Source organism: Bombus pyrosoma, linkage group LG15 (genome assembly GCF_014825855.1).
Source record: "Bombus pyrosoma isolate SC7728 linkage group LG15, ASM1482585v1, whole genome shotgun sequence".
In the NCBI taxonomy this organism is placed as follows: domain Eukaryota; kingdom Metazoa; phylum Arthropoda; class Insecta; order Hymenoptera; family Apidae; genus Bombus; species Bombus pyrosoma.
The window spans coordinates 10,093,375-10,119,843 of NC_057784.1; the positions used below are offsets into that span (position 1 = coordinate 10,093,375).

A 26,469-nucleotide genomic window follows, 5' to 3' on the forward strand; every position below is an offset into this window, starting at 1 on the left:
CAATGCACCTGCGATGCCAGTCGATAGTATTTAATTTTCAATCTAGTTTAGCATTTGTTTAATCGTACTTTCGAGATACCCAAACAATTGTTATCAAACGTGGTATCAGATCGCGTGGAAACTACGAAATAGAAACGATTGCGGACAATTATATCTGTCAGTCTGCAAATAGCTTAAAAACGATAGTTCCTTCGACGACGTTGGATTCTGTCAAATGCAAAAATTGACATTTTCGATGCACAGTGGGGACCAGTTTGCCCCGCAAATCGTTCGTGACTAAATATACGCGACAACTGGTCGTCCATTGAAAAGCTAAAGCTACAATCTGTCGTCTAGAAAGCGAAGGCGGGTCTCCACTGAGTCGTGAACGGGCGCGTTAAGCTCTGTCGGAAAGAGGGACGTCTTTAGCTTCTGGTCGTAGAGAATCGGCATCGATTATTTTCGCGCGCGAACGAACACGACAGGGAGTGAAAAGAGCTTTCTTCCTTCGGAGCTCGACAGTAGGTCAGTCAGACTGATATCCAGCCCGCCAACAGAAGCAAGCAGACGGATTCTCCCTCCGACGAGGGAAAAACGAGAAAGTTTTCGAGGGGGGAGGGGGGCGATAGAACGAAGCACAGAAGGAGGATAGAAAATCAGTAAAAACGAGGGAAGTTGCTTATCGCGTCTTCGGTTCGGATCTTCCTGCCCCTTCTTCCAGCCGAGGAGACACGCGCCAGCGATGCTGGGTGTTTGCATCCTTCGTCGCGGCGCTCGTAAATCCCTCGAACGAAGTTGTCGCTCGGAGACTCTCGCGGACCCTTGGCACACGCGTTCACTGTTGGCGCTACGATCCACCCACTCGTTCGTTTCTGTATTTACGAGGATGCGAGCGGAGTGTTGCCGGCGGGATGAAGTTCTCGAGACAGAGCAAGACTCGTTGACGAAATACTGCGAGAGAGGGCAAGCTTTCTTAATAATCTTTCTTTGTACCGTACTATGTAGTGTTTTGTAACTGAACGAAACCTTTGCGAGTTACTCGAAGCTGTCTTTGTGTCGTCACAGGAAAGTATTATCGACTGGTGTCGCGTGAAAGTTTGATGGCTGTTGGAGGACCAGCGGGTCGCTCTGAAGATCTGTAAAGAAACTTGTACGATGGAAGAGGTAGTTTTCGCGACGATTGCTTGGAGGGGAAAATTGAGAAACACCGAGATCTTGCAGCAGTTCGACTTTCGCGATACTTCGATAGGTTATTAATAAATTGTGATAAACGTATTTGACGTATGCTGCTCATGCGCAACGATCCATAACGCGATATCCGTTTGAAAGTTTCGCGTAAAGAAAACGCAACGAATTGCTTCTTCGGCGAACCAAACGTATTACGATCAGCAAAATAAATCCACGAACCATTATGAAAGAGGATTAGGGTCGAGGAATTCTCGAAAATCTCATAGAGCTGGATAGCGTGTACCAGTGAACCGACAAACGTAAGGTTTCTGGCTAGCAGTTTTGCTCCAGTGAACTTGTATGCTTCGCCCATTCTACATTCCCGTCCATTGAACGTTCTAGTTTTGTAGCGAGAGGTTAAACCCAAACAATTTACAATACCAAGTACACGTCGTGATGCTCGAAAGAGTCGAACAGGAAACGGAAGATTAAGATGGTCGATTTTCTTCTTTTACCACGCACCCTTCGACGGTTATAGTTGCATTCTCGCTGGAGGGACAAAGGCGGAAGCAAACCGAGCTCGATCGTAACGAATTTTATGCTCGTCTATATAACCGAGCTTTATCGTCGCGGGACCTATGGCCGCTCGACTGCGCCGTTAAGGTCTAAATAAGAACGTCCTTGCAGAAGAGTCTTGACAAATCCCTGGGTAGTACGTTTTACTTTCCATCGTTTCTCTCCGGTTCTCCTCCCTCCCTTTCCCTTTTACGCTCGTCCCTTTCCGCTTCGTTTCTTCTACGTTTCGAAATTGCCTCGGTCGATCCACGGGCGTAAAAAATCCGCTTTCGGTATTTTCAATAACGTCCTCCGTCACCATCTTCCGTGGCGAAATGAAAAAAGGGCTCAACCTCGTTGAATGACACACGGGATATCTGATCTTCCTTACAATGTACAACGAGAGACAAGGGTTTCCGTATGGTTGGTTTATTACCGTATTCGCTGTATTAGCAAATATACTCAACTACGATATGACTGTATATCGTACGCAGGTACTTGTTTAATCAGGCACGAAGTATTGTGAAAAAATTGACGAGAAATTCGATGAGTATGAAAATGAAGTTGAATGAAAAAGGAATTTTATCCAGACGCGTACGAATTGTCGTGAAAGATCGACACGGTGTCCACCGAATTCGGATCGAGTTCTCTTACGATCTGGAATACTTCTACCATCGTGGAACGTCTTCAGAGGAAGAAGATTAGAAAACCACGAAGGGAATACCATATTTATCGAACGCTGTTCTCGCTTTATTGCGTTGTAAAATTTACAGAAAAGCTCGGAAGCCTTCTGGGTCGTTTACGAGTTCGTCGACTTTCTTTCTTGCCGCTCGTTTCTCCTCGACTTTATTATTTTGGGTCGCGCGCTCGCGCGTGTGCCTTCGGCTGATTTTTATATTTATTTGTACCGACCGGTATTATTGAATTCCGATAATCTGCTACGCCGGCATCGTAATCCTCCCCCGGTGACGGTCCACCCCACAGACGATACGCCGCGATTTATGCCTCCTCCACGCCTCTCTTCTCGCTCTTCCTCTGCTCTTTTTTTTCACTTTCTTTTCACCCTTAGCCTTTTAGCTGCGGCGACAAAATTATCCGCAGGGGCGGCGACCTTCGACTTTGCTCTTCCGGAATAGTCGCCGACCTCCAATTTGGGGGTGAGAAATCGCTTCCAATCGTCAGCTTTTTCCACTCGCGTCGGGCGTTTATTTAACGATACTCCCAAAGCAGTTGCTCTTTCTTTCTCCTACACTTGCTGGCTGTCGAATTAGATAGGGTCATTCAGCATTCGTAGTGTTCTTCAGTATTATGGTAAAGTCGAAACTTAATAACAACGCTTATTTATTAATTACTGAAGCCTCGTAACGCTGTTGTGACGTTGATATTTTACGTTCTTGTCGTTTTGCCAAACACTCTGAATATTTGACTTCCTAGAGACAACCTAGAGATCATGTCGACGAGTGTACGGAAGATGAAAACATGCATAATATAATCGTAAAAGATGTTTACCTAGTTGGGATTCACGAGGCATATCCACCATTTTCTCTTGTGTGTTACTGTGAAGAACTCGACAGAGATTACGGCTAAACACGTCGGAGGCTTTTACCTTTACTGCAATTTCAGTCCTTTGCGAGGAACCATCCCTTTTTCTTTGCAATCATAGAATGCTGAGGTGGCTCGATTAAAATCCGGTTCAGGGACATTAATTACGTATCTCAGGAAATTGTCTCTCGGCAAACAACCGAACGTTTCCCGTCGGAGGGTAGTAAAAAAGAATCGCGCCGACGAAGGCACAATACCTCTTTTGCCATTTCTCTCTCTCTCTCTCTCTCTCTCTCTCTCTCTCTCGGTTCTCAAGCTTCTAATCGAACTCGTAAAAAGTTGAAGCACTTCTCTCGCAGATCGACCCACGCGCGATCGGTTTCCAGTTGCACCGACTGGAAAAGTTACCAGACCAAGCCAATTTATTTATTCGACCCGCTCTCTTTTTCCATGATTCTCCATGGTCAGCTGAATGGATGGATGGATGGATGGATGGGTGGATGAATGGCGGAATGTGTGACTCGTTCTATTCAGCCCGGATGGTCAGGGTAGAAAAGGAGGATCTTCCTTCTTCTCGTTGTCGAACAGCACAAAGTTCGTGAACGATCGTGTCTCTTTTTCAGCTGCTTTTTCGCGATTCGTTAGATTATTTCTGTTCGCCCTCTTTGTTCTAGAATGGATATTCCACTTTCCTGAACGATCTTTCTTCAACAGTCTGCCCGAAGTAATATATTAGTTCGTTGAACATACTGCTGTCGACAACTTCTTCGACATATATTTGGAAGGATATGAAATATATTAATTTTCCGAAGGGATTCTAAAACGCCTCAAAAAGGATCTTGACCTTTACTTATAGGTTATGATTGTAAGTATATTTATATATATATAATTATAATTACAATAGCGTGATTATATGCATATAATTAGTAGAATGATATTATAATAATGCCATGTCGGAGTAAAATTATAACTCGAGTATTCTATAATACCACGGTAGCAGTTAAGGGCTAAGGGATATTACGAATGCATCATTGAATGTCAATAGCAAATAGTCGATAACACTTTGTCTTGCTTCGATCGTATCGGTAAACCGTGTTGAATCGATGGAGCAAAGTTAAAAGCCTTTATCCTTCGAAGCAATTCAGTTGGCTCGAAAGACGATAAAAGACGCATAGAACACGCGAGGTTCGCGAGTGTGCAAATAGATTTTTAATCGGGGGCTGATCGTGAGGGCGGCGGCGCGAAGCTAAGCTCTACTTTGCAGGAATTTCTAAGGAGCTATAATGGGGGCTCGTGGGAATCAAGTTTTCGGAGATAAGGATCACGAGAGTATAATAAGGGATCGGACGAAGGACGTGGTGATCCTAACCATCCTTCGTCGGGTTAGCTTCTACGGGTATCGAGCAGAGGATCTAAAGGATCTAATAGCGAACTTCGTAGACGGGATTCTTCGAGCTATCTGGTTCGATCTCAATTTGGGAATAATCTAGGAATAGAACACTGGCGCGAGCTTATCTATCCGATAATTTCGAATCGTTTCATCCTTGTACCTTGAAATATTATCCCCTTTAATAGTTTTCGAATATGCGAGTGTCTGAGGAATTTAATTAAACGAGAACTTTTCTTCGTCACATATTCGCATTGTAATTGTATAATTTGTATTAACATTAAATTGCTTCAGCAACGTAATAATCGTTTACTTGTCGGTGAAAATGGAACTTACAAATTATTTAGGTTACGTGATAGTTACAAGAAGAAAGTTAAAGACAGCGTCATTTTAAACGAGAACTATTTGAAAATTTATAAATTTTAGATCAAATCCCCGATACATTCAAAACATGTTAAACAAGATATTTTTCGAAACGTGAGCTATATTTATCATATGGTTTTAAAGCGTCGAAAATGTATGAATACTCGTCGAAAGCGTTATCCTGTCACAGGCAGAAAATCCTCTTTTTATCTGGATCTCAACTTTTCTGCCCACTAACCTTCTCGTTTATTCAGTCACCGATGCGCTACAACACCTTACCAGTCCCTTTCTTCTCATTTCCTGTCTGCGTAGACCACCGTTCTTTTTTTCTCTTTCTCCTCCTCCTTCTTTCGTCATTAAGGACGTGACATTTTGCTCGTTCTTAACTCATCCTTTTCTTATCGAACACCTCTCTTCCGTTCAAAACGCCCCTTACCATATTTTCGCCCATATCCGATCCTCTCCCTTTCTCTCTCTCTCTCTCTCTCTCTCTCTCTCTCTCTCTCTCTTTCTCTCTCCCAATCACCTTTGCAGTCTTCTCGATCGTAATTCCGCTTTAGCTCGAATCCAAACGAATATTTGCTCTTTGTTTCGCTGTTCCAACGTTATCGCAGCGTTCGCACGACCCGCGAAATGGGTAATTCCGCGTTTAAATTATCGATCCCCTACGATATGTCGTTGTCGAGCGAACTGTGAACGAGATTGCGCACGAAAATGCTTTTTATTTAGTTTATCGAGAGAGCCTTCGCGTTTTATGCCTTCATCCCCTTTTTCTTCCTTTACGACGAACGGATTTAATCGACTGTACTCTCCTTTACGGTGCTTCTTTCGAGTATGTTGTCGAAACTCGCTCACGATTTATTTTTCTCTTGTTACAGATGGAAGACGAGGGCAATCATGGCAACGATGATACCAGATGCTTCATCTTGTCGACGCTGGCCGCGCTACAATGGTCCAGAGTTTCCTGCGTTCTTTGTCGAGCACCCATGCTCGTCTTCGACAGGTATCCCTTGGTGGATGGTACTTTCTTCTTGTCACCCAGACAACACTCGTCCGCCTGCGCGGAGGTAATTCCAAGTTTCAATCACCGTTAAAGTGTTTAACATCGAATTGAAACGAGAAACAATTCTTTCGTATTTTCCATATTTTTCATATTCTACAGTTAGCTGGAATGCGAACCTCTGACCATCACGTGATTGCTGTTTCAGGTTAAGGTCGAAGGTCGCACGCAATTTTTGTCCGCTGTGTGTATGAGCTGTCTGGAAGGCAGCGGTGGCCAACCAGTACGTTGTCGTTGCTGTACTCAGCCGTGGGACGGATCTAGCTTGGTCCTTGGTACAATGTACAGCTACGATATTTTCGCTGCCATGCCTTGTTGCACCGAGCGACTCAAGGTAAGTTCTTTGTTCGGCGTCTTTGTTATTCGCAACGATGTGTTCTTAAAATCAACGACGTTCTGGAAAAAATAAGCAGAAGACGACTTACGTATTTCGCGTGTATCGGCTACGGTGGATGCTGCTATCGAAGACGCGAAAATATTAATTATTTTATCTGCAGCTGTCATGAAAAGCTGAAATCCATCTTCTTACGAGTGCCGATATTCGATTCACCAACGAACAAGTACTCGGGACACCATCGTGTTAAATATCGTATCTCTAAATATGTTATCCGACTCTCGAGTTTCTCGGTACTCAATCTGCCAGTGAACAGGTACTCAACCGATAAACACTTCGGCGCACGAAAGTATTCACGGTCTTTTAACGTAGGTACTTGGATATATCTACACAAGTAAACGTTGGAAAAATACTAATGTCTGTTACAGTGCAACAGCTGCCAGAAGCCACTGATCTATCCGCACCAGCGGCTCAATTTCTACTCGGACTACAGCCGCGTATTCGCGTGTCCGCATTGCCGAGCCGTGGACGCCCACTTCGTAAAACCGCTCTCAATCTGCTTCACCCGCGAGCAGTTTCAGCTTTATAGCCAGTGGCCGTAACCATTAGGGAACTTAGCTAACCGGCGTCGAAGCATCGCGACTGACCCGTGTCCCCTCTTCTTCGATCCATTGATCTCCCTGCTCCGGGCGACCTTGCTCTAGATCATCCCCCCCTCCCCCACGCTCGTCAGATCGTTTTAATTCTTTCCTGTAAACGATTATCATCCACCTGAAGAAGATAACGACGACGAAGAAGAAAAAAGAAGAAGAAGAAGGAGAAGAAGACGAAAAATGCGAGAAGAAAGCAACAAGAGCGTGAAAAATCTCAGGCTCGGCACTTCGCTTTTTCTACGCTCTTTTATTCATTTTTCTCGGCAAGAACAAGTTTTGTTTTCTGTTTTTACAAGAAGCGATCAATTTTTAGTTTCTCATTCGAGCGTTCCGATTTTCGGGAACATTGCCGATGTGTTTCCAGTTATCAATCGAGCGAGTCAAGAAAATGATTTTCCCTTATGTTACGTACGAACGTGTCAGGATCTTGCCGAAATGTCGATTAACCTGAGATCGAGAGTATAAAGTGGACGTGTAAGGTCATTACCGGCGAGTTCCCGTTTAAGGCTTTTTTCTTTCTAAATGTCGATATAGTAGGGTTTATCTATGTTAATTCAATGCGAGGGACGAGGGAAACCTAGTACTTGGGCCACAACGACGAGTTCATCCCATCGAACGACATGGGAACCAACGCATCTCGACGGCGTATCGATCGATTCGGCGGAGCTTCAACTCTTGGCGAGAATTCGAGCCAAGGATTATCGTCAGTATTATTGGTAAGATTAATCAACAAATCCCAGAACTGGAGTACGTTTCTGGTGGAATTGATCTTTAAGTTAGCAAAAGTTTGCGTAGGAATCCACGTTTAGTGAAACGCGCGTGAATTTCCTTCATTTTCCTTTTCTTTCGTTCGTCTTTACGTGTCTTTACATGATTCTTCGTGCTGTATTGGCAGAGATACGATTAGTCGAATTTAAATGCGAGTTAAATATCGTCGCGAATAGAATAGGCGTGTGTATAAAGGAAATTAGTCGTTCGAGGAAATCTTGTTAGCTTTAGGGAAGTCGAACAATTAGGTTTAAAAAGGTCGAACGTGATCGATACGTCGTCGATTATCGTCAGTTGCCGCGTTTCGTATCGAGCAGCGATTTTTTTATAAGAATCGTCCCTCGCGTCCCATAGTTGAATTGCGTTAACTGGAGGGATAGAAGAAGATAACGAAGAAACAAAAATTACGAATTGCAGATAAGTATAGATCGAGATACGCAGAATGCTAAAAAGAAAAAGAAAAAAAAATGGTCTAACTTTCCTGTATATTACGTAGGTATGTATAAGAAACAAACATAAAAAAGAAAAAAAATAAGAAAAAAAGAAAAAGAAGAAAATGGTCACTTCGAAACGAAAAGGGGGAAGAGATAATGAACTATCGTTTGTTACTTAGATAATCGAGAACGTTGTTTTTTTTACATTTTATTAGTTTATACGTTTATGGCGGCCATGTTGATTTTGTTTAAGGATCTACGACTCATTCGATGGGTTTTCACGTTGAACGGCCGGGCGCCCAGCGATCTTCCGCCCTCGAGACCATTCTCTCTTCCTAAATTTCGATCCTTTAACTTCATCCTTATATATTTCGCTCCCTTTTTCGATAACTCGAAACGTACGACTGGTTTACCACAGATGAAAACAGAGCCTCGTTTGCTCTCCTCGATCCCCTAATACTTTTCCCTCCCTCTTTCGTTTCAATTTCACAACGTTGGAAATACTCCCGAAGGGTGGTCGAAAGCTGTGGGCGCCCGAAGTAGCCAGTGTAAATACGTAATTAAGTGGGAGAGAACGAGAGGGAGAGAGAAAAAAAAAGAGAAGAACGAGCCATATGCAGGTTCGTTCGTGAAAGCCTGTGAAAGAATGGTATAGAACGTAAGCGAGAAAGAACGAAGCGTCTGTAAGAGAGGGAGAGAATACGAGAATGGATGACAGCGTGAAAGAAGGGAGCGAAGAAAAAAAAAAAAGAAAGAAGAAATAAAATCTTCGTTTTTCTGGCGATGCTGGTCGTTGCTGTCCATCAATAGCGGCCGTCCCACAAACAGAAGACCGCCCACCGTTTTCCCAAGGTAGTATAGTCGATCGTGTACCTTCTTTACGTTATTTCGATTTAAAAGTATACTTAATCCATTCGTACGCCGGGAAGAATATTTAGGAGATTTCTATATTGTGTCCCGTACAGGTTTTTAGCGAGGACCCCGTGAACCCCGTTGCCTGACGCCTTTCACGAACCATTTTCTCGTCTTCGTTGCTCGATCTCGCCACGAGATTCTTTTCTCTTCGTCTGATAGCGCGAGAATAAATATATACGAAGAAGGAGAAAAAGAAGGAGAAGGTTGTTTCGTTTTTTACGTGCTTTTCTTTCACTTTTCTTCGTTCGTTCGAGAAATGTTCGAGGCTGTTACGGTGGCGGGCTTCATTTAACCGAGCACACACTATACGACGATTTGATCTATGAGAATATCAGCGAGTGAGAGTAAGACATGGGATCAGAGCGAACGAACCAGAAGGTAGAGAAAGGGGTGCACAAATTGCTGAAAACGTTTTCTGTGTACGAGTGGAAGGGGCGAGAAAGAACGAGAGACATAGAGGGATTAAAGAGGGAAAAAATAAAAAAAAAAAGAAAAAAAGGAAAAAAAAGAGAAGAATGGGATAAGAATATTTGTACAAGAGAACGCGCTAGTTCTCTGAATGCACACGTGTATTCGGGGATAAATAGAAGTACATTATGTCCGCGTGGAACACTTCCTTTTTGGGTAGCCGAATACGACGAGCCGAAGAGTGCGTTATCATCACCGTCGTCCGATTTTGCCACGCGACGAAACCGCGTTTCTCGTTCAGTTTTCTTCGTTTCCTTTTTATCGTTCGCTTTTGTCGTGTCGCGAGCAAGCCTCTGCGTCTAAGCAGTCGAGAGACACAGACAAACGCACACAGACGGGAACGAACAGAGGAGAAGATGGAGTTGTTGGAGGATCGTCTCTCGTTACGTTTTTCTCAGAGTGCCAAATAGCGGGAAGAAAGATTGTGAGAGAATGGAAGGGAAATAGGAAAACAAGTAACTGCGAGTCTGTGAATCTTTCCCATAGATGTTCGAAACCCGATTTTCTTAGCTTCCTCGCTTTTCATCTGGTTATCAAGGGTACACTTTCGTTTATAAGTCGCAGGATATTTGCTAATTTTAAACAATTCTGATAAAGTAAATTCGATGTAAAATCTTAGAAAAAAAAAGTAGTATAATTTATGGCTTTCCGTGTAAAACACACGGATTACACACATCGATAACGTATCAACTTCATCTTGTAATCGAGGAATTTTTTTTTAGAAACGAGCCGCAGGTAAACGTGGCGAATTAAGTTTTGGAAGCTTTAGTTCCAATTTTTTAAATGTTAATCACGTTTGGATCGGTAATTATAACGGTTCCTAAAGAAGAATTTCTTTTTTGCATTATTCAAATCAATGCATGATTTCAAATCAATCGATGCTTTCTTAATAAATCCTGGACGAGTAAGAATAAATTTTAGATAGCAAGTTCAAGTATCTTCTTTATACATTCGTTTGTAAAAACAGAATATTTTTTCGTAAATCTTTCTCCCGAAAGTTCTTCGTTCATTCGCGTTTATTCAGCGATTTCATCACATATTCTACGATATATCAAATATTCCGTGACTTATAAGCACCGATATACGCATGTATGGTCGTAAAAGCTACATCGAAGTATAGCCCAAACACACATAGAAATTTCATGCTCGATTTTAGCAATTAGAAATAATCTCGGAGCTGTGGTGGTTGATATATTCGTTTTTATTACTTCTTTGTTCATACCCAGTGATTCTAGACGTATAACTAAATAACAAAATGCTACACGTGTGTGCGATTCGTTCCTCGTTTCGGTTCAAACGCGAGAAGCTCGCGTCATGCTCGCGTGTGCGACGATCCTGCGCGCACACGTTCTAGGAACTTTCTGTTCCTGCGTGTTTTCCGCGCGCGCCTTTCGAGCGTGGAAAGCGCGAAACAAAAGAAATATGAAACTTCTGTTCGCGCCACGAAGCGCGCGAGCGCGCCTACTTTTTGTACTCCCTACCGTTTTCAATTTTCGCTACGTGGTTCGCGTCGTTGAACACCATAGGTGCCCTGCGATACGTATATCGGGAGATTCATCGGCTCACTTTTAGTTCCTATCGCGAGTCGATCGACGGAGGAACGAAGGAAACAGTGGTGGAATTCCTCTTCGCGAGAAGCCGATCGCAACGCGTGTCCCTTCGATCGATCGTCGTCTTCGAGATTTCATCGAGATCGCAAGATCAACCGAGTTCTCTTTCCTCTTGGTTCGTGATGAACTTTTTAAAATGCCGAACCGAAAATCATAGCAACGTAGATCAAGATTACACGATATGCTTTTGTTTCTTTTTATACTTACGAAACGAATAAAAAGTTCCATAGTAATTCAATTATTCAATTGACGGAGTAATACAGTCAGTACCTATGTATTGGTATTAAAAACAAAATGGTGAATAGTACTATGTAAGTTTGTCGAAAATTATTTGTGTTACAATTTTTAAACGTGTCATTCCTTTAGTTTCGTAATTAATTCGATCGAAATTTTTCGTTACTTACCACAATGTAGTTTCATGACTCGAGAAACATATAATGAACTTTTCACAACGATAAACGCAGAACGTTATTTTATGAAAACTAGCAAACCATTATGATTCTCAACTTTAGATACGCAGACCCATAGGCGAAGAACGTAATTATAGTAAACTAACCTCGATATTCAACAAACTGCGTAACTCGCTATCTAATGATAAAGTAGCAGTCGGCGCAACTAATTGGCTTCGATATGTTATCACGTGGAACTAATTTAAAAGAAACGAATTCTACCGCTTTTATACGATTCGTACGAATTATTGGAAGAAACAAACGCTACGAACTCACGTTCGAAACACGCGATCTCTGAAAGAAAGTCGGCATCGATCGATCGTGGAAAGGACCGCGACGTTCGAGGCACCTGATTCGATTTGTAAAAAAGATTTCGTCAGTTTCGACGCGTCGACGTACCTATATCTAGAATGTTTAAGGGAAGAAACTGCATCGAGGAATCGTAGCAAGCAACTTGGAGAAAATATTCTGCAACTTGCAACAGGAGGATGAACGATAAATGGAGAAAAGGAACGGACGGTAGTAAGAGCGCGATTAGTTTCTCTATGATGCGTCGACGCATAATGACGCACTCGCTCTGTAGTTGCTTAAGGCTAAACATTAAAGCTAGGCTAATCCTTTTTTATTCCCCGAGTAAAAGTCGCTGTAACGATTTTCTACTTTCGCACGATGCTCGGTGACGCTCGTCGACGAACGGAGGGCGGTTTCAGGTAGGGAGGAAACGATGCACGTTCGCGACGATCGCCTTCTCCTCGACTACAAGAAACTACACGCAATTTTTCTCCCGTTGACGAATCTACCTCGATCCACGCGACCCCGGGAGCAGAGAATTCTTTGGTCGTGCCGGGAACTTGTTTCTTTCTCTCGCGGCTAGCCGATGCAATAATCGTTGGAAGATCGAGGAAAGAAAATCCGGTTGCCTGCTGATGAAGCGTTCTTCGCCGCGACGATTCGAATCTTCCCCCGCGATCCGTTCGTACAGCGACGTCCATCGAGCGAACGATTTTCTATGTCGGTGTTTTTATAGAAAGAGTACGACGAGTGAAACAGAGAAACGTGTCCATGAACACGGTCGAGACTATTCGAAACGAAAGACCATCCACAAAGGTGTTTCAAAGTGTGGAGAAAGAAGAAAGGTTTTTCGCTCGTGTTCGCGGGTTTCTCTGAGTCTTGTCGATTGTCGTAATCGTGTCCGTGGATTCTTCTAATGATAATTAATCGAATAGCACATCTATATGGCACGTTGAGGGGATGGGATTAAGGGTTGTATGTGGTTGGGGAATTATATACAACAAAGGGGGGAGGGGGGCTAACAATGAAGCAAACGCGAGAAAAGAAATTCTTTTTGCGAAGGTCTTGAGGATGGGAATTAAAGGAGAGAGGTTATGAATGGTTGAACTATGAATAGAGTTTAGCATATAGTCATTATGAAGGGTAAGAGGTGGTGATGTAAGGAAGGAGGAGAGGTTTTGAAATCATCGATAAATATGTAAGTTTATTGGAAAACGACGGTTTTCAGATTCTAGTTAAGAGAACTTTCTTCGTTTCGCCCGTCGGCTGGCCAGCCGGTCGACGCCCAAAGAGATATCCTTGAATTTCGTTGAATATTTTAGAAACTCGGCTCTAACTCGGTTATCGCTCGACGCTCGATACCGCGAATTCTTCTTCTCGATCGTTTCAAACAGCGTAATTAAGAAGATCGTTGTACCGTCTTCTATCGAACAGAGAAACCGAAGAAGAACGAATTTTCCACGAAAAGGAAAAGAAGAGAAACGCGAAAGAAACGGAAGGCGAAGAGAAATCGTACTGTCGAGCGATCGAGAATCGTTCTAGTGATAGGCTACTGTGTCGTATTTGTGGATGCTCGACAGAGGAATAGAAGAAAGGATGGTGGTGAGAAAGAAACGAGAAGAAAAAAGAATTTTATCCTGCAATTTATATATCGGTTGTTCTTCGAGACGTTCTTTTTCACGCGGACATTCACGCGATTTAAAATAATCTAATAAGAAGATGAAGTATATATATATATATATATATATATATTATATATGAAAATAAATATGAAATATTATATATGAATTCTACGTTTAAGGATCGGTTTTTTGTCTCTTAGTGTGTAAGGTTCTCTTTACAGCTGTGCTAGACAACTATAGGTATACATAAACGACGATATATTATATATACATAAACGACATTACACTACGGTAACAGAATTCACGCATATTAAATGTATAAAGAAGCAGAATAAACGCGGTACGAGGTCTGCGTGCGGGAATCGCTCGTACGAGGCGCTCGTACGGCTCTCCTTAGGAATATAAAGAAAAAAAAAACACGTCTTGTATATCTATTTAGTGATTAAACTACGTACAACGTTTCATATGGAAACGAGAGGTGGACGCGTGAAACGATCGGGCGGCGATTTACCAAATACGTACGATGATCCTTCGTTTTTCTCTTCCTTTTTCTGTTTTTTTTAATCTTCTCGGTGAACTTTCAAACGAAACGACAGGAAAAATACGAAGTACGAGAGACAATAAGAGTACCTCTGTAATCGTCCATGGTTCGGCTGAAGGAGAATTAACAAAAAAAAAAAGAAAAAGAAATAATATACAAATTCTAAAACATGAAATAATAAACTAAGAAGTAGACGAGAGAAACGAAAACAATTGAAAGTCCTGAGAAAGATGAAACGTCGGGATATTTAATCGAAATTAAAGAGAATCACATAGGGGAACAACGTGCGTGTTTGATAGGAGAAAATCGTCGCACGATCTTTCACTGTAGTCGGTTTTTTTTTTTACGTCTGTGACATACACGCACCCACTCACACATACACGCACACACCTGCATACATAGGTATACCGATACATTGGAATGAGTACGCGCGCCGCGCGAACCAACACGACACACCTAATATATATATATATATATACAAGGACAGCAGATATACCAACACTTAAGTACACATACATACACATTTATACATATGTACACAGGTGATGTTCTTTCAGTAGTCGCAATTATAAATCGCCGAGCCGCGTGGATCGTGATCAGAAACGCGTTCGAGCTTTTCTTACAGCGCCTCCTCGTTAACGTTTCATCGAGCACACCGGCTCGCTCGTTAGTCCATTTTTAATTTCATTCCCCTTTCTGCCGACGCGACGTCGAGAGTTCTTCCGTGCGACCACCTTTTTCCTTTTTTTTTTTTTAAATCCATCGAGATGTTTTCGATTCCTTGAAATCTCTACATTTCACACTCCCGTTCTTCGTTTAAACGGGCAACCAATTAATTGACGTTCCGTTGCAACTGTTAGTTGCCCGATTCAGTGGTCCTCGCGAATGTCCTTTCAATTTAAAAATTTTATTCTTTTACCATCGATGGATACGAGTTGCTTTTAAGTTAGGAAGAAATATTTTGCGAAGTCGTACGGAAGACACAGGGGGTAGAAAGGGGTGCACGCGAAATGGTGATACTTTTTTGTGATCGATACAAGAAATCGACGCCCTCCAGCGTCGAGTCGCGGTTAAATAGAATGCTCGATTTATTGCACCGAACGATTGGAATAAAACAGTGAACGACGATCCATCGACACATCTTTGAACACTTTTTTCCAATCGTTTAAAGATCGTAGCCGTATCGCTTTAGTTTTCTTCCGAGCAGATTTCATTTAATTTTCGCTTCTGCATAGAATAATATGTAGGTCTACAACGAGATGTACTACTCCTTTGATTTATTCCTCGACTCATCGTACGACGACGTCCGTTTCCACGGCGTCGATGATCGCTCGTAGTCGAGTACGATTTATCGCTATCGCATCGTAGGTTTCTTAGAGATATTTTTAATTAGTTTCCAATCACAGAGACGAACGAACAACGCGGCAGCTGTCGCGCGAATTTCAAGCTCGTTCAGCATCTCGAATCTGTACGGTGATTGATTTTTCTTTACTTTGCCGCTCCGTTCGCGAACGACAGATCGATGAGTCCATTGTGCAGAGAATAACACGATTCTCCTTTCTATATTATTTTTTCTCTTTGATTTTCGTTTGGCGATCCTGTTGTCCATTGAGTCGAACGCGCCACGGCTCGATCGTGATTGTTCGACATTTAGGTACCTTTTAACACGCGTTTCTAAATTAGGTTCCATCGACTATGAACATTCGTCTGGCGTCTAGTTTTAGTCGCGAGAGTCGCGGGTACGTCTCTGAGGGTTTTTCTTCGAAATTGATCGAAGTAAGGCGGCGAGATTCATGAAAAACTACGGATACCTTAATTACCTCAAGTTATTAATTAAATTATTAGAAGGCGCGTTGTGTATCGTCCATCGGGTTGTAAAAGATGTTGGTCAAAGTTTGATCGACGTGCCCGCGGGGTCGAGCGTTTTTCTCGTTTTCCAGCCCGGTTATTTTCAGGCGCAGAGACGTGGAAAGAGCGAGGGTATGAATGGGAGCAGAACGAACGAGAGCGAAAGACGTTAGAGCGATTCTATGCACGACGAGAATGCAGTGTGAGAGAGGGTTGAACGTTAAATGGAGAGATAAAGAGAATAAAAAGAAAAAAAAGAAACTGAAAAGAGGAGAAGAAAAAGAAGCATTTAACCGAATCGCGCCACTTGTCTATCGACAGAACGCGACCTTATCGAAAGACGTACAAAGTGAGAAAGATGGAGAGGAAAAAAAGATAATATTAACGCGAACGTGGAACCGGAAGGGCGTCGTTCCATGATCCGGGGAAAGCGAGTTGAGACGAGAAAGACAAGCAAGGAAGACGCGATTGGTTATACATAATCCTCCCCCTGTGGAAAAAATCCTTTCGGTTTCGCGTGTGTCGAGCCCCGATTAAGTTTGACAGATTATAAATCTCACTCCCTCCCTTTTTGTAAACGCTGATTCAGAGGCCACTGTTTTTTCCACGCCCAACACGACGATGAAAAGAGAACGAGTGAAAGAAAGAGAAATAGAGAGAGAGAGAGAGAGCGAGCGAGCGAGAGAGAGAGAGAGAGAGAGAGAAAGAGAGCGCGCGTATTAGGGAAAATGAAGAAGATAAAAAAAGATTGATTATGCCATGGAGATCTCCTGTAATTGATGCGTGTAATTTAAAATGTACATTGCCCAAAAATATGGTGTTGTTATAATACTGAAACGTGTTACGGACGACGAAGAAATTTTATCGAGTGCGCTACTGGAGAGCGATTTTGTTTTTTCTCGCGGACGGCGTTTACGTTGACCCTGTTCTTCGCGCCTTGTCTCTCGACGCGATTATAATAATCCTACCGTTGATCCTTAAAAAAAAAAAAAAGAAAAAAGAAAAAGAAAAAAAGAAAAAAAAAGCGAGAAAGAAAGAAAGTTTATTATCGAAGTAACGAGGGCTTAGGAAAAGTAGAAAGAAGGGAGGATTAAAAAAAAAAAGTGGGAAGACAGAGAGGAGAGATCGAAAGATGAAAAGAGGAAGGTTTTTTTACTTCTCGAGAGATTACACGACGTACCTATTTGAAACAACCCACACACCCCCCTTTTTCGTCCAGTCACGGACGTGTCCCAGCGAAAAGAATTCTTTGGCGCGTTTTTTAGAGAAAGATTTTTATATCGAGAGGTTGATCGGGAGGCAAGGCCGACGATCGCCGACCACGCAAATAATACACACACCGGCTGTCTTTCACACTCTAAGAAAGAACCGGGCTCCCAGCGAATCGAGCGGGATCTACGATTTTTCACGGTGAACTGACGGAATATGTCATACGGTGGTGGAAGCGTGTATATCGGGTGCCAAATCACGTTGAACGGGTTGCTGTTGGAAATATCACTTTTCGAAGCTTTTGCGAACAACTTCTTGAACCTACAGTCCAAATTTGCTCAACCATAAAAAGGAAAAACGTATATCGAGCATTCTCTTCTTTGGCCGTGTAACGAATGTATATGTATATCGTGAAGGTGATTTCTCAAGAAGCTGGTGTTTCCCCTCTGTAGACGAATCTCGGAAGGAGCTCGGAAAGACCTGAAAGTTCACTAATCCTGGGAGCCCGGCCATTATCGAGTCGATTGGAGATAGGTTGGCTAAGGTACAAATGTACATAGGAACATAATGTTGTTATTTAACCTATAACACCTGCTTCTCGTTTGCTTCCTCTTGTTTTAAAATTAAAAAAAAAAAAGAGAAAGGAATAAAAGAGATCATATAAGCTATAACTTTGAAAAAATGATCAAAGGTATCGACATATTGTACAATGTACCTTTTACACGAAGAGAACGAGATAAAATAAAAATAAAGGAAATAATTAAAAAGCTTAAAAATTCAGAGGACAGAGGTTTCGACATTTCGCGGTTTCTTCTAAGAACGAGATGGAGCAAACGAACGAAAACGCAAAACAGACAAAAGAGAGACAGGGAGAGAGAGAGAGAGAGAGAAAGGTGGATATGCAAACCGATATCGCGGATGGAGGATCGATGAGTTAATCGACGTGTAGCTGCGTAGACAATTGGTTCACGGCTCTTCGCGTTTCACCTTCGTTCCGTTCGTTCCTTCGAATCGTCGTTGGTCCTCCCAGTTTCCATTTATTCCCTTTCACCCGTGTCTTCGTTTCGTTTCAGCCACCGCGCGTGGATGGCCCGGTTTTTACGAGCCGTGATCCAATCGATCGCAAGGAGAGAGCAAGAGAGTGAATGAGTCTCGTTATGGTGGGAATGAAAGCAACGAAAAATTCCATAGAGAAGAGAGAACGAAAGAACACAGAAAATACATATACACGTACAGATACATAAACTCGTACACGGCTTCTATTACTCGTCGCGAACGACGGTTCAATTTTCGCTTCGTTTTCGTTTTCCATTCTCTGCGTTATGGCGTCTTCATCTAGATTCTCTCGAGTCAGGGCTAGTGACTGGCGTTCGATTTTTACCCTCGTGCCACCGTTCCGCGCTAATGTCCCCCTCGAGTGTCTTATGGAAGCTCGATGTATTTAAAAAGGGAGAAAATCTTCGAATACAAACTCTTCCATCGAGAATGAGATTTCCTTGAAATCCACGACTCCAAGACTCTACGACGGTTCTTGTATTCTATTACACGGATACAACGACGCAAGGATATTCTCGCTTTTTTCTTTTGAAAGTTTGCTTTTCACCAATGGACACTCGAGGAACGAGACGAAGGTGCGGAAAAGCACGAGCAAGAAAGGGTGAAGAGATATTTGGATGAAGCAAGATAATGGATACGCGCGTGCAACGATCGTAATTAAGCTTTCACAGTGGAGACGCGTAATTAATCGTTAGTTGGTAGGCCGCCCCGAAGTATCGAAACCCGTTTACAGGCAATTTCCTCAAGGGGTAAACCAATGTGTCTGAATGGCGTGTGGATGTGCTATAATCACCTACTACTCCCTTCCCCTACGTACATTTAATCGCGTTTTACTCTGTGTGTGTATACATATAGTCTTACGTATATACATGTATGTAATCGTGTGTATCGCTAACCAATTCCCTTGTTAGTAGTACTTTCTTCTGCCGTGTCTCTAAGTATAGTCCTCTCGGCAGAGTTCTTCGCACCAACGTAGAGAAATACTCTGAAAATTCTCTCCTCAATCATGATCGATGTTTTCGATGATAATTCGTAATTTGTTCTTAATCGTAGAGCCGTAGAATCGCAATAAAGTAACAGAGTCGAGGCGGAGAGAATAAATATCGAAGAGAACATCGATTTTTCTTCAAATCGGCAATTGAAGATTTTAAGCGTGAAGCTGACACGAGCGAAATTTTCAGAGTGACACGAAGCACCAAGCGTAAGCTTGCACGTGTGTATTTGTAATACGGTTTTTCCAGCGTATACGTCACGACACCTTGCGTGTGTAAGACTGCGACATAGATTTTGCACTCGGTTGTAAGAAGAAGAGGGAGAAAGAGAGGCGACAGCGCGGAAATATCACCGTGGAATATCGACACCAATTCAGCGACGTGTATTTTTTGTTTCCTTTCAGTCGTTCCGTTTTTACGCGCGCGGATAGTCGCGTGGATCCGAACAGCGAGCTCGTTTCATAGGATACTCGGCGTTTTTCTATCGGTCATTGCGGAAAGTCATTTAAAAGAATACGACGATGGACAGAAAAAAAGAGAGAAGCGAAAGGGCGGAGAGTCTTCCGCGTGAAAACGATAAGCAATCTCCTTTTTTTATATCGGTGAGAAAAAATTGTAATAATTACCATAATCTACGTGTCGTGTTTAGGGTAGTCTTTTTTATACGTATTTCGAAAAGAAACAAGAATCGTCGAATCGAATAATCGATAAAATAACATCGCGTGTGATCGAGGATCTCGTAACGAATTTTGGTTAGAGTGAATCGTAATTCGAAGTCGGGGCATTTTTATTCGGCTGTGTTTATTAAGCGGGGGGTTAAGAAAAGGAAATTCTGAGAGAAAAGTAAAAAAGAAAAAAAAAAGAAACGAAAAAACTTCGCGTAGTATTCGGATAAGGCTTTCGAAATTTAGATGAATAATTTTTGTACCCTATTTTTTTAAGCGATCGCCGAGGCGATCAGGAAACGAGATCGGGCAAAAAGGGTCGTACGTTCTTTAAAACGCGCTAGGATTTATAGCTCGTGTTAAGTTTAGTTTAAGCGTATAACCGCGTCGCGTAACATAAATTAGTAGCTGTTGACAAGAGGAGAAAGAGAAAGATACGAATGAAAAAGAAGATTGGGAACTTGACAAGGAGGGAGGAAAAAAGATAAACATCTTCTTAAAAAGAAGTTAAAAGACACGCCACAGGAAAAAAAAAAAGAAGGAGAAGACGAGAAAGATGCTTTCGAGATCTTCCGAGAAAAACTTTGATCGAGGTGTTCGCCTCTGTTCAGCCCTTTCACACGTGCGATCGAACTTTTCAATTCGTCCGCGTGAGGAGGAGGAGGTTCCCTTTGAAACGGAAAAGGGTGGCGAAGAGGAGAAACGACCATCGAATTCGCGTATTTCTTCAAGAAATTAGAAACAGTTAACACGCTTATGCTCCTCGAGTCGAATAACTCACCGAATTCATTCTGAAATTGAACGAAGGATAATACGAAAACAAGCACAATGCGTATTACGTGGCGAGAAAAAGAGAGAGAAAGAGAGAGAGAGAGAGTGAGAGGAAAAGAAGAATGAAGTTGAACGAATTCTGTGGAAAAACGAGTACCAATCGCGAAGCCCGCGTTTTCTTCTAGTTGTATAATTCTTCTAACGCGTGTTTAGCTTGTACTAATTAATTCGTTAATTAATGTCGATTGTAAAGTAACGTGAAGGCCGGAAGGAGGGGAGTGACCGATCGGAGGGCATATAGAAAGGAATGGAAAAACGGATCTAAAATCAGGAAAAAGGAAGTATGGCGAAGGAGGAAAAAATGTTTTAAAAAACGAGTAATAAGGAATCATAGTAAAACACAAGCATTCTTGTGCATTGCGAAAGCAACAAAATAATCAATGCTGGTAGTGCGGACCAAACGGGACAACTGACAGAGGGTGCTTCAAAGCAAGGATAACGAAGAGGAAAGAAAGTGAAGGAGAAAAGAGATAAAATGGGACGAAGACTTGTCGAGGCATGGGAAATTGAGGAAATTGAAAAGAGGAGGGAAAGAAAGAGAGATGCGAGATTCGTAAAATTGCCGCTCCATCGGAAATCAACGTCTAGAAGACTCGTTCGTAGTGGTTAAAAAAAGAAAACATTTTTCCACGAAGCGTGTTGCTTCTCTCGAGCGATTTTCACGAAAATATTCTAACGAGTCGTTTCAATTTAGTCCTGTTGCGCCTCTACTGTCCTCTTTCTTTCGTCGCTAAACTTTTTTATACTATTGACATGTTCAAGTATCGAGTAAAGATTTCGATTTTTAAACGGGGTGAAGTGACTCGAGAGAAAAAGACGCTTCGGAGATCCATGATTGGCTACGTGGTATTCGAAAGCGATACACCATTCTTAACGTTTAAGGCTTGTACGAAATTCTTCTATCGGACTCAGTGCGTTTGTCTGTCAGGGTAAGCTCGCTGTCTCATTGACGGAAATATTTCTGTATCGATGTACGTGAAATGTATAAGGAAGAGCGCGGTCATGCGTCGTACGAAACTTCTGCCTCGAGAGATTAGGATGTCTCGCGAATTAAGATCTTTCTGGTATTCGTCGTTATCGTCGTTTCATTTAAACGTTTGTCATTTTTCATTTTTTTTGTTAAATTCGATCGTCAGACTCTTTAAAACGGATAGCTTTTTATTTATAACGCGCTTAGGACGGTGATAAACGATGAAGCAGTGCCGAAACAATCTATCGCGGTTCCTTTCTTTCTTTTAGTTTCTTGTTAAGGAGAAAAATGGAATAAAAATAACGTAAACGAGAAATTTGATCGAATCGTTGGTTTAAACACGATAAATGATCGGATATGTAAGAAAGAAAGATGAAATTTACGCGAGACTTTCCCAAGGAAATCTTCGACGAAGGAAGAAGCAATCGTAACGACGTTTCGATCGATTATCCTTCGAACTAACGCGCGTTCGATATATAATGCAATATATACACGCAGTTAATTGTATTAAGACGTACGTAACTATAATCGCTATTTGCTGTTTCGATCGTAGAGGTTAGACGAGATATATCCCACCTGCCTGTATCGCACGCGCAACCTTCGCGAAGATGATAATCCTTTCTCGAGGAGGAAGAGAAGAGCCCAGGCGCTTCTAAGCGGCGAGACTCGTGTATACATAACTCGTAGGTTACCCTTTGCTCGTAGTAATTAAATACTCGATCGAAGCTATCCCCCATTTCTTCGTGTAGCTTGCGAATAGCTGAAAAACGTCGGCGCGTTCACGTCGCGATAAATCAATCAGCGATGAAAAGAGAAAGAAAGATCCTGTAAATCGTCCGATCGATCGTTGCTTGGAATTAAAGAACGAGTCGAAGCGATTTAATCGAGCGAAAAGATTTTATTCTTGAAAGGAGCAGTGAAAGACGAGAACGACTTGAATGCGCCGCCGCGGTGATCAGCGATCTCGAATGAGTGGCGAATGAGTGTGAAAAACGAAAGGATCTTAACCCATCGGTGAATTTGCAGCCCGCCAAGAATAAAATATAAAAGAGAAAAATGGTATACACCGGCTCACGAAAGTCTTTGATCATTCACCGCAAAACTTTTTACTTCTATATCGCGTGTGTTATACACGACGTTTTAAAATTTCATTGCTATTGTTGCGACGATATTGGCAAAGTTCGAGACCAATTTGAACGATGTATATAGAAATTACGAGATGTTTATTACAAACGTACGTTTCGTGGAAAATAGTATTCGAATTCTTTCGTGTACCCGTGTATATGTATAGAAAGCTCCGTTGACGAAATCGTATTCCGGAAGCCCTTGTCCGAACGAATTCTCGTTGGCCAACAGACCAACGCTATAGCTTTCCTTTCCGTTCCACCGCGTTCTACACCTTTTTTTCGACACGGGAGAACAAAGAGGGAGAAAGAGAGGAGAAAGAAAAGATACAGAGACGATGGCGAGCGAAAGAGTGAAGGGAAACGAAATCCGATGCCCGTTGGTCGCCGACCACGAGGAGAAACATCGACTCGAGCCACTTTGTGTAAAACGCTCCCTCTGGTTCAAGAGTGACGATCATTGCATTACAAATGAAGAACGCCGGAGAAAGAGACACGAGTCGCAAGGACGGAAGCTGTGAGCCAGAAAACAGAAGGGACATATTAATACCTTTATTTTGAATCGTTGCTTCGAGGAGCATTCGTCCATCCTTACTCGACACTATTTAATTTAATTGGCAGACGTCTCGAGTGCTGTGCAAATGGAAAAAAAAAAGAAAAAAAAAAAGAAAAAAAAGAAATGAAAGAGAAAAGGAAGAGCCTGGACTCGCGAGCAGAGGGAACAAAGACTAGCTGTTTTCCTTTTTATCACGAAGAACGGAAACGGAGAAGCGAAAAAAGGGATTCGTCCGTTTATACGGCAGGACAATGAATAAAAGAATATGCTGGTCCGCGATTGTGAGCTTTAATTGAACGCCACGTTCTTGCAATGATGGTCCTCGTTCTTCGTGGTCGGCCGTGGCAACGGAGGAGCGTTTCGTTTGGTCGACCTGGCTGTCTCCCGCTCAATGAATTCGGAGCTAATTTACCGATATTCGAGCGGTCTGAAGTGGATATCGACGAGTTGAAAAATCTGGCAGAGCTACCGCGTCGATCGATAATCGTTTATCGATGAGAGGATTCACAGTGAAAATTGCTCGGAATTCGATGGCGAGAGACAGAGTCCGAGGTCTTCTCTATACCTCCCCTATGAGAGTACAAATTTTTCTAACAAAAGTAATTATATTCGAGCGACGAATGGAATATTGACGCAAGGAAGCAGCAACAAGGAAGACGACGCGAGACAGAAGAGAAACGAGTGACAGTCAGATCGATCGTAGATTAGTGTAAATGAGAATTTGCGTGTGTGAGTTTACGAGAAAGGGCGGCGGAAATCGGTATGCTTGCTCGAGTGAAAAATAATACGGCGTGAGAGAGCGAAAGAAACGTGAGAATGCTTAACGAGAAAAGGAAAAGGTAATATTAAGAGGAAGAGAGTAAACGTTTAACGATGTTTTCCCCTGGTGGTATGAGTATATTACGACGATCTAAAATTAACAAATGATCTATTATATTATATGGTGTATGTACCGTATACTTATCTAGAGTTAGGTCTCATTTCAAACGTGTTACGTATTAAACGAGGTACGATACGTATAACATATATTATTGTATACATTTAACGAGCATACGCATACCTGTACGTTAACGATCTAGACTGCCATTAGCACTTAAGGCGCGGCTTCGCCCGATTTATCTCGATTTAGCCCGAATTCTCTCAGGTATGACGTCCCAGGGATTGCTCGTTACGCGCGCCATGGGAACCAAGTTTCTTCCAACTTGCATTCGGCGATTTATTCGAAACCAAAGACTGCAAAATGATCCAAAATATCAGAAATTGTTCGATCTATAACGTTTTATCGAAACCGATGTATCAGGCCGCGAGGACATTAGAATACTGAGAAATTGAGATTTCCCTCGTCACAATTCAAACTTGAAGAAGAATCCCACGACGATGTCCCGAGGTGAAGTAAAAAGTCTAGCGACGACGCTCTCGAGAAAGCGAGGAGAGAGGTCAAGCGGCTGGAAATATCGAAAACTTGAACCCAACTCGAAGGTTTCCAGGGCCAACGTAATTCTCAATCCCTGCGACGTACGAAGCAAGTTTCGAACGTCTTCGTCCCCCACGGTTTGGGAAACGAAAAAAAGAAAGAAAAAAAGAAAAAAAAAAAACAGGCAACACAACCACGGGGGAAGAGATACGATGGTAGCCGGTTTCGCGAAATTCTCTCGAAACGATCTACCAGGCTAGTGTCTTAAGTGAGATTGGTACACGGTAATGTCGCCGCGGATAGAAGGAAGGACAGTGTGCATCGAAACGGACAGGATGGTCTATAGTCGTGTGTATAGGAGAAGCAAGCTTCGAGGATGACGAACTCGATAATCGTAGCTAGAATTCGGTGTGTCTATTTGCATGCAGCTCCGCTCCGTAGGGATATAAAAACACGAACGTTTCCGATTTTTAATCTTGCTCTATCTATTCGGAGATGAACGCTCCGTTCTCTATAGGGGAGCGTTTTTCTATAGGTGTGTCTCCTTTTCGCCTGCTCGGGGCGTATTATTCTCACGAGAGTCTGTACATAGTTCTTAACTACACACGTAATCGTACGAACTTTAACGATATACGATTAATCAAGAAGCAAACAACACACGTACACGTACATTCATGCACCAGTTGTTCATATACGCATCAGTCAACGTCTACTTTACTGACCGACAATTTTTAACCAATTGCGATTCCCTTTTCACACCGATACAGTTGCAGAATCACGAGTAATCCCGTGCGACTTGCTCGGTCGTATTTTCTACCAATTTAGCAATAAAACGAATGGAAGCAAAAGAAACAAACGTGGACACGTAGTTTGTCTTTCGAGCAAATTCTCGCTGCATCGAGAAAGCAGAGCGAAAAGCTGTCTGACCTGATCAAACTCCGAAAAGGCAAAATTTTTCGTATAATTGTATTCGTTGGAGCAGCAAGATAGTCGACGATGTGAATGTGTACTCTTGCTGCATTTTATTTCGACGAAATCGCGGCTCTCGGTCAAATGAAATGAGAAACACGAAGGATGTTTTGATCACAATGTGGCAAATAAGCTCTAACCTCGTGAGCGGGCACGAAGTCTCGAGAGACAGCTTGCGGTGGTCCACGCGCCCAACTGCCGACCAATAAGACTCGAGAAACATAATTGTTCCAGCCTTCGATTTTTATGACGTATTTCGCCGCGTTTTTTCGACGCCTTTTTATATCTCCGATTTATCAGACTGATCTTTAGTAGATGAGCTAAATAATCGTAGAAAAATATGTCGAAGGGCGGGTCGTTTGGATCAAGAATCGTGTGGAAGACAAATTATAGAATTCTAACAATACTTCGTGATTTTATATAACGAGGAAAATATGCTTGCTCGACCGACGATGTATTTATTAATTAAAGAGAAACAAAATTACGACGAAGGAAATTGACGAATTGCGGCGAACAACGTTGGCCCGACTACTCCATATCCGAACGTTCAAGAATTCCTTGATAGTTCGAATATCCGTAAGAATTTACTCGAGAGTCGAGCGGACGATCGACGTCGCGTGTAAAGAGACTACGTATACAATCGTATATGAAATATATTTTTGATAAAAATCTATTCAAAAGTGCACTAAAAAAACAA

At 42.4% G+C, this 26,469-nt stretch overlaps 1 protein-coding gene across 2 annotated transcripts in view; it reads left to right on the top strand.

Annotated features, from left to right (window-relative positions):
* LOC122575392 (headcase protein) overlaps window positions 1-25,047 on the top strand; it is a 163,642-nt gene extending 138,595 nt beyond the window's left edge. Inside the window, exons 3-6 of one of the 2 annotated variants that reach the window (XR_006319413.1) lie at window positions 5,872-6,060; window positions 6,202-6,387; window positions 6,816-9,094; window positions 9,208-25,047. Coding sequence is in view for 1 of the 2 variants with exons in the window: in XM_043744244.1 (XP_043600179.1) it covers window positions 5,872-6,060; window positions 6,202-6,387; window positions 6,816-6,989 (549 nt within the window). In the remaining variant the exon portion in view is untranslated. Of the gene's footprint in view, window positions 1-5,871; window positions 6,061-6,201; window positions 6,388-6,815 lie in introns of both variants that reach the window. The other variant, XM_043744244.1, reaches the window with a different exon arrangement.
* The last annotated feature ends 1,422 nt before the right edge of the window (window positions 25,048-26,469 follow it).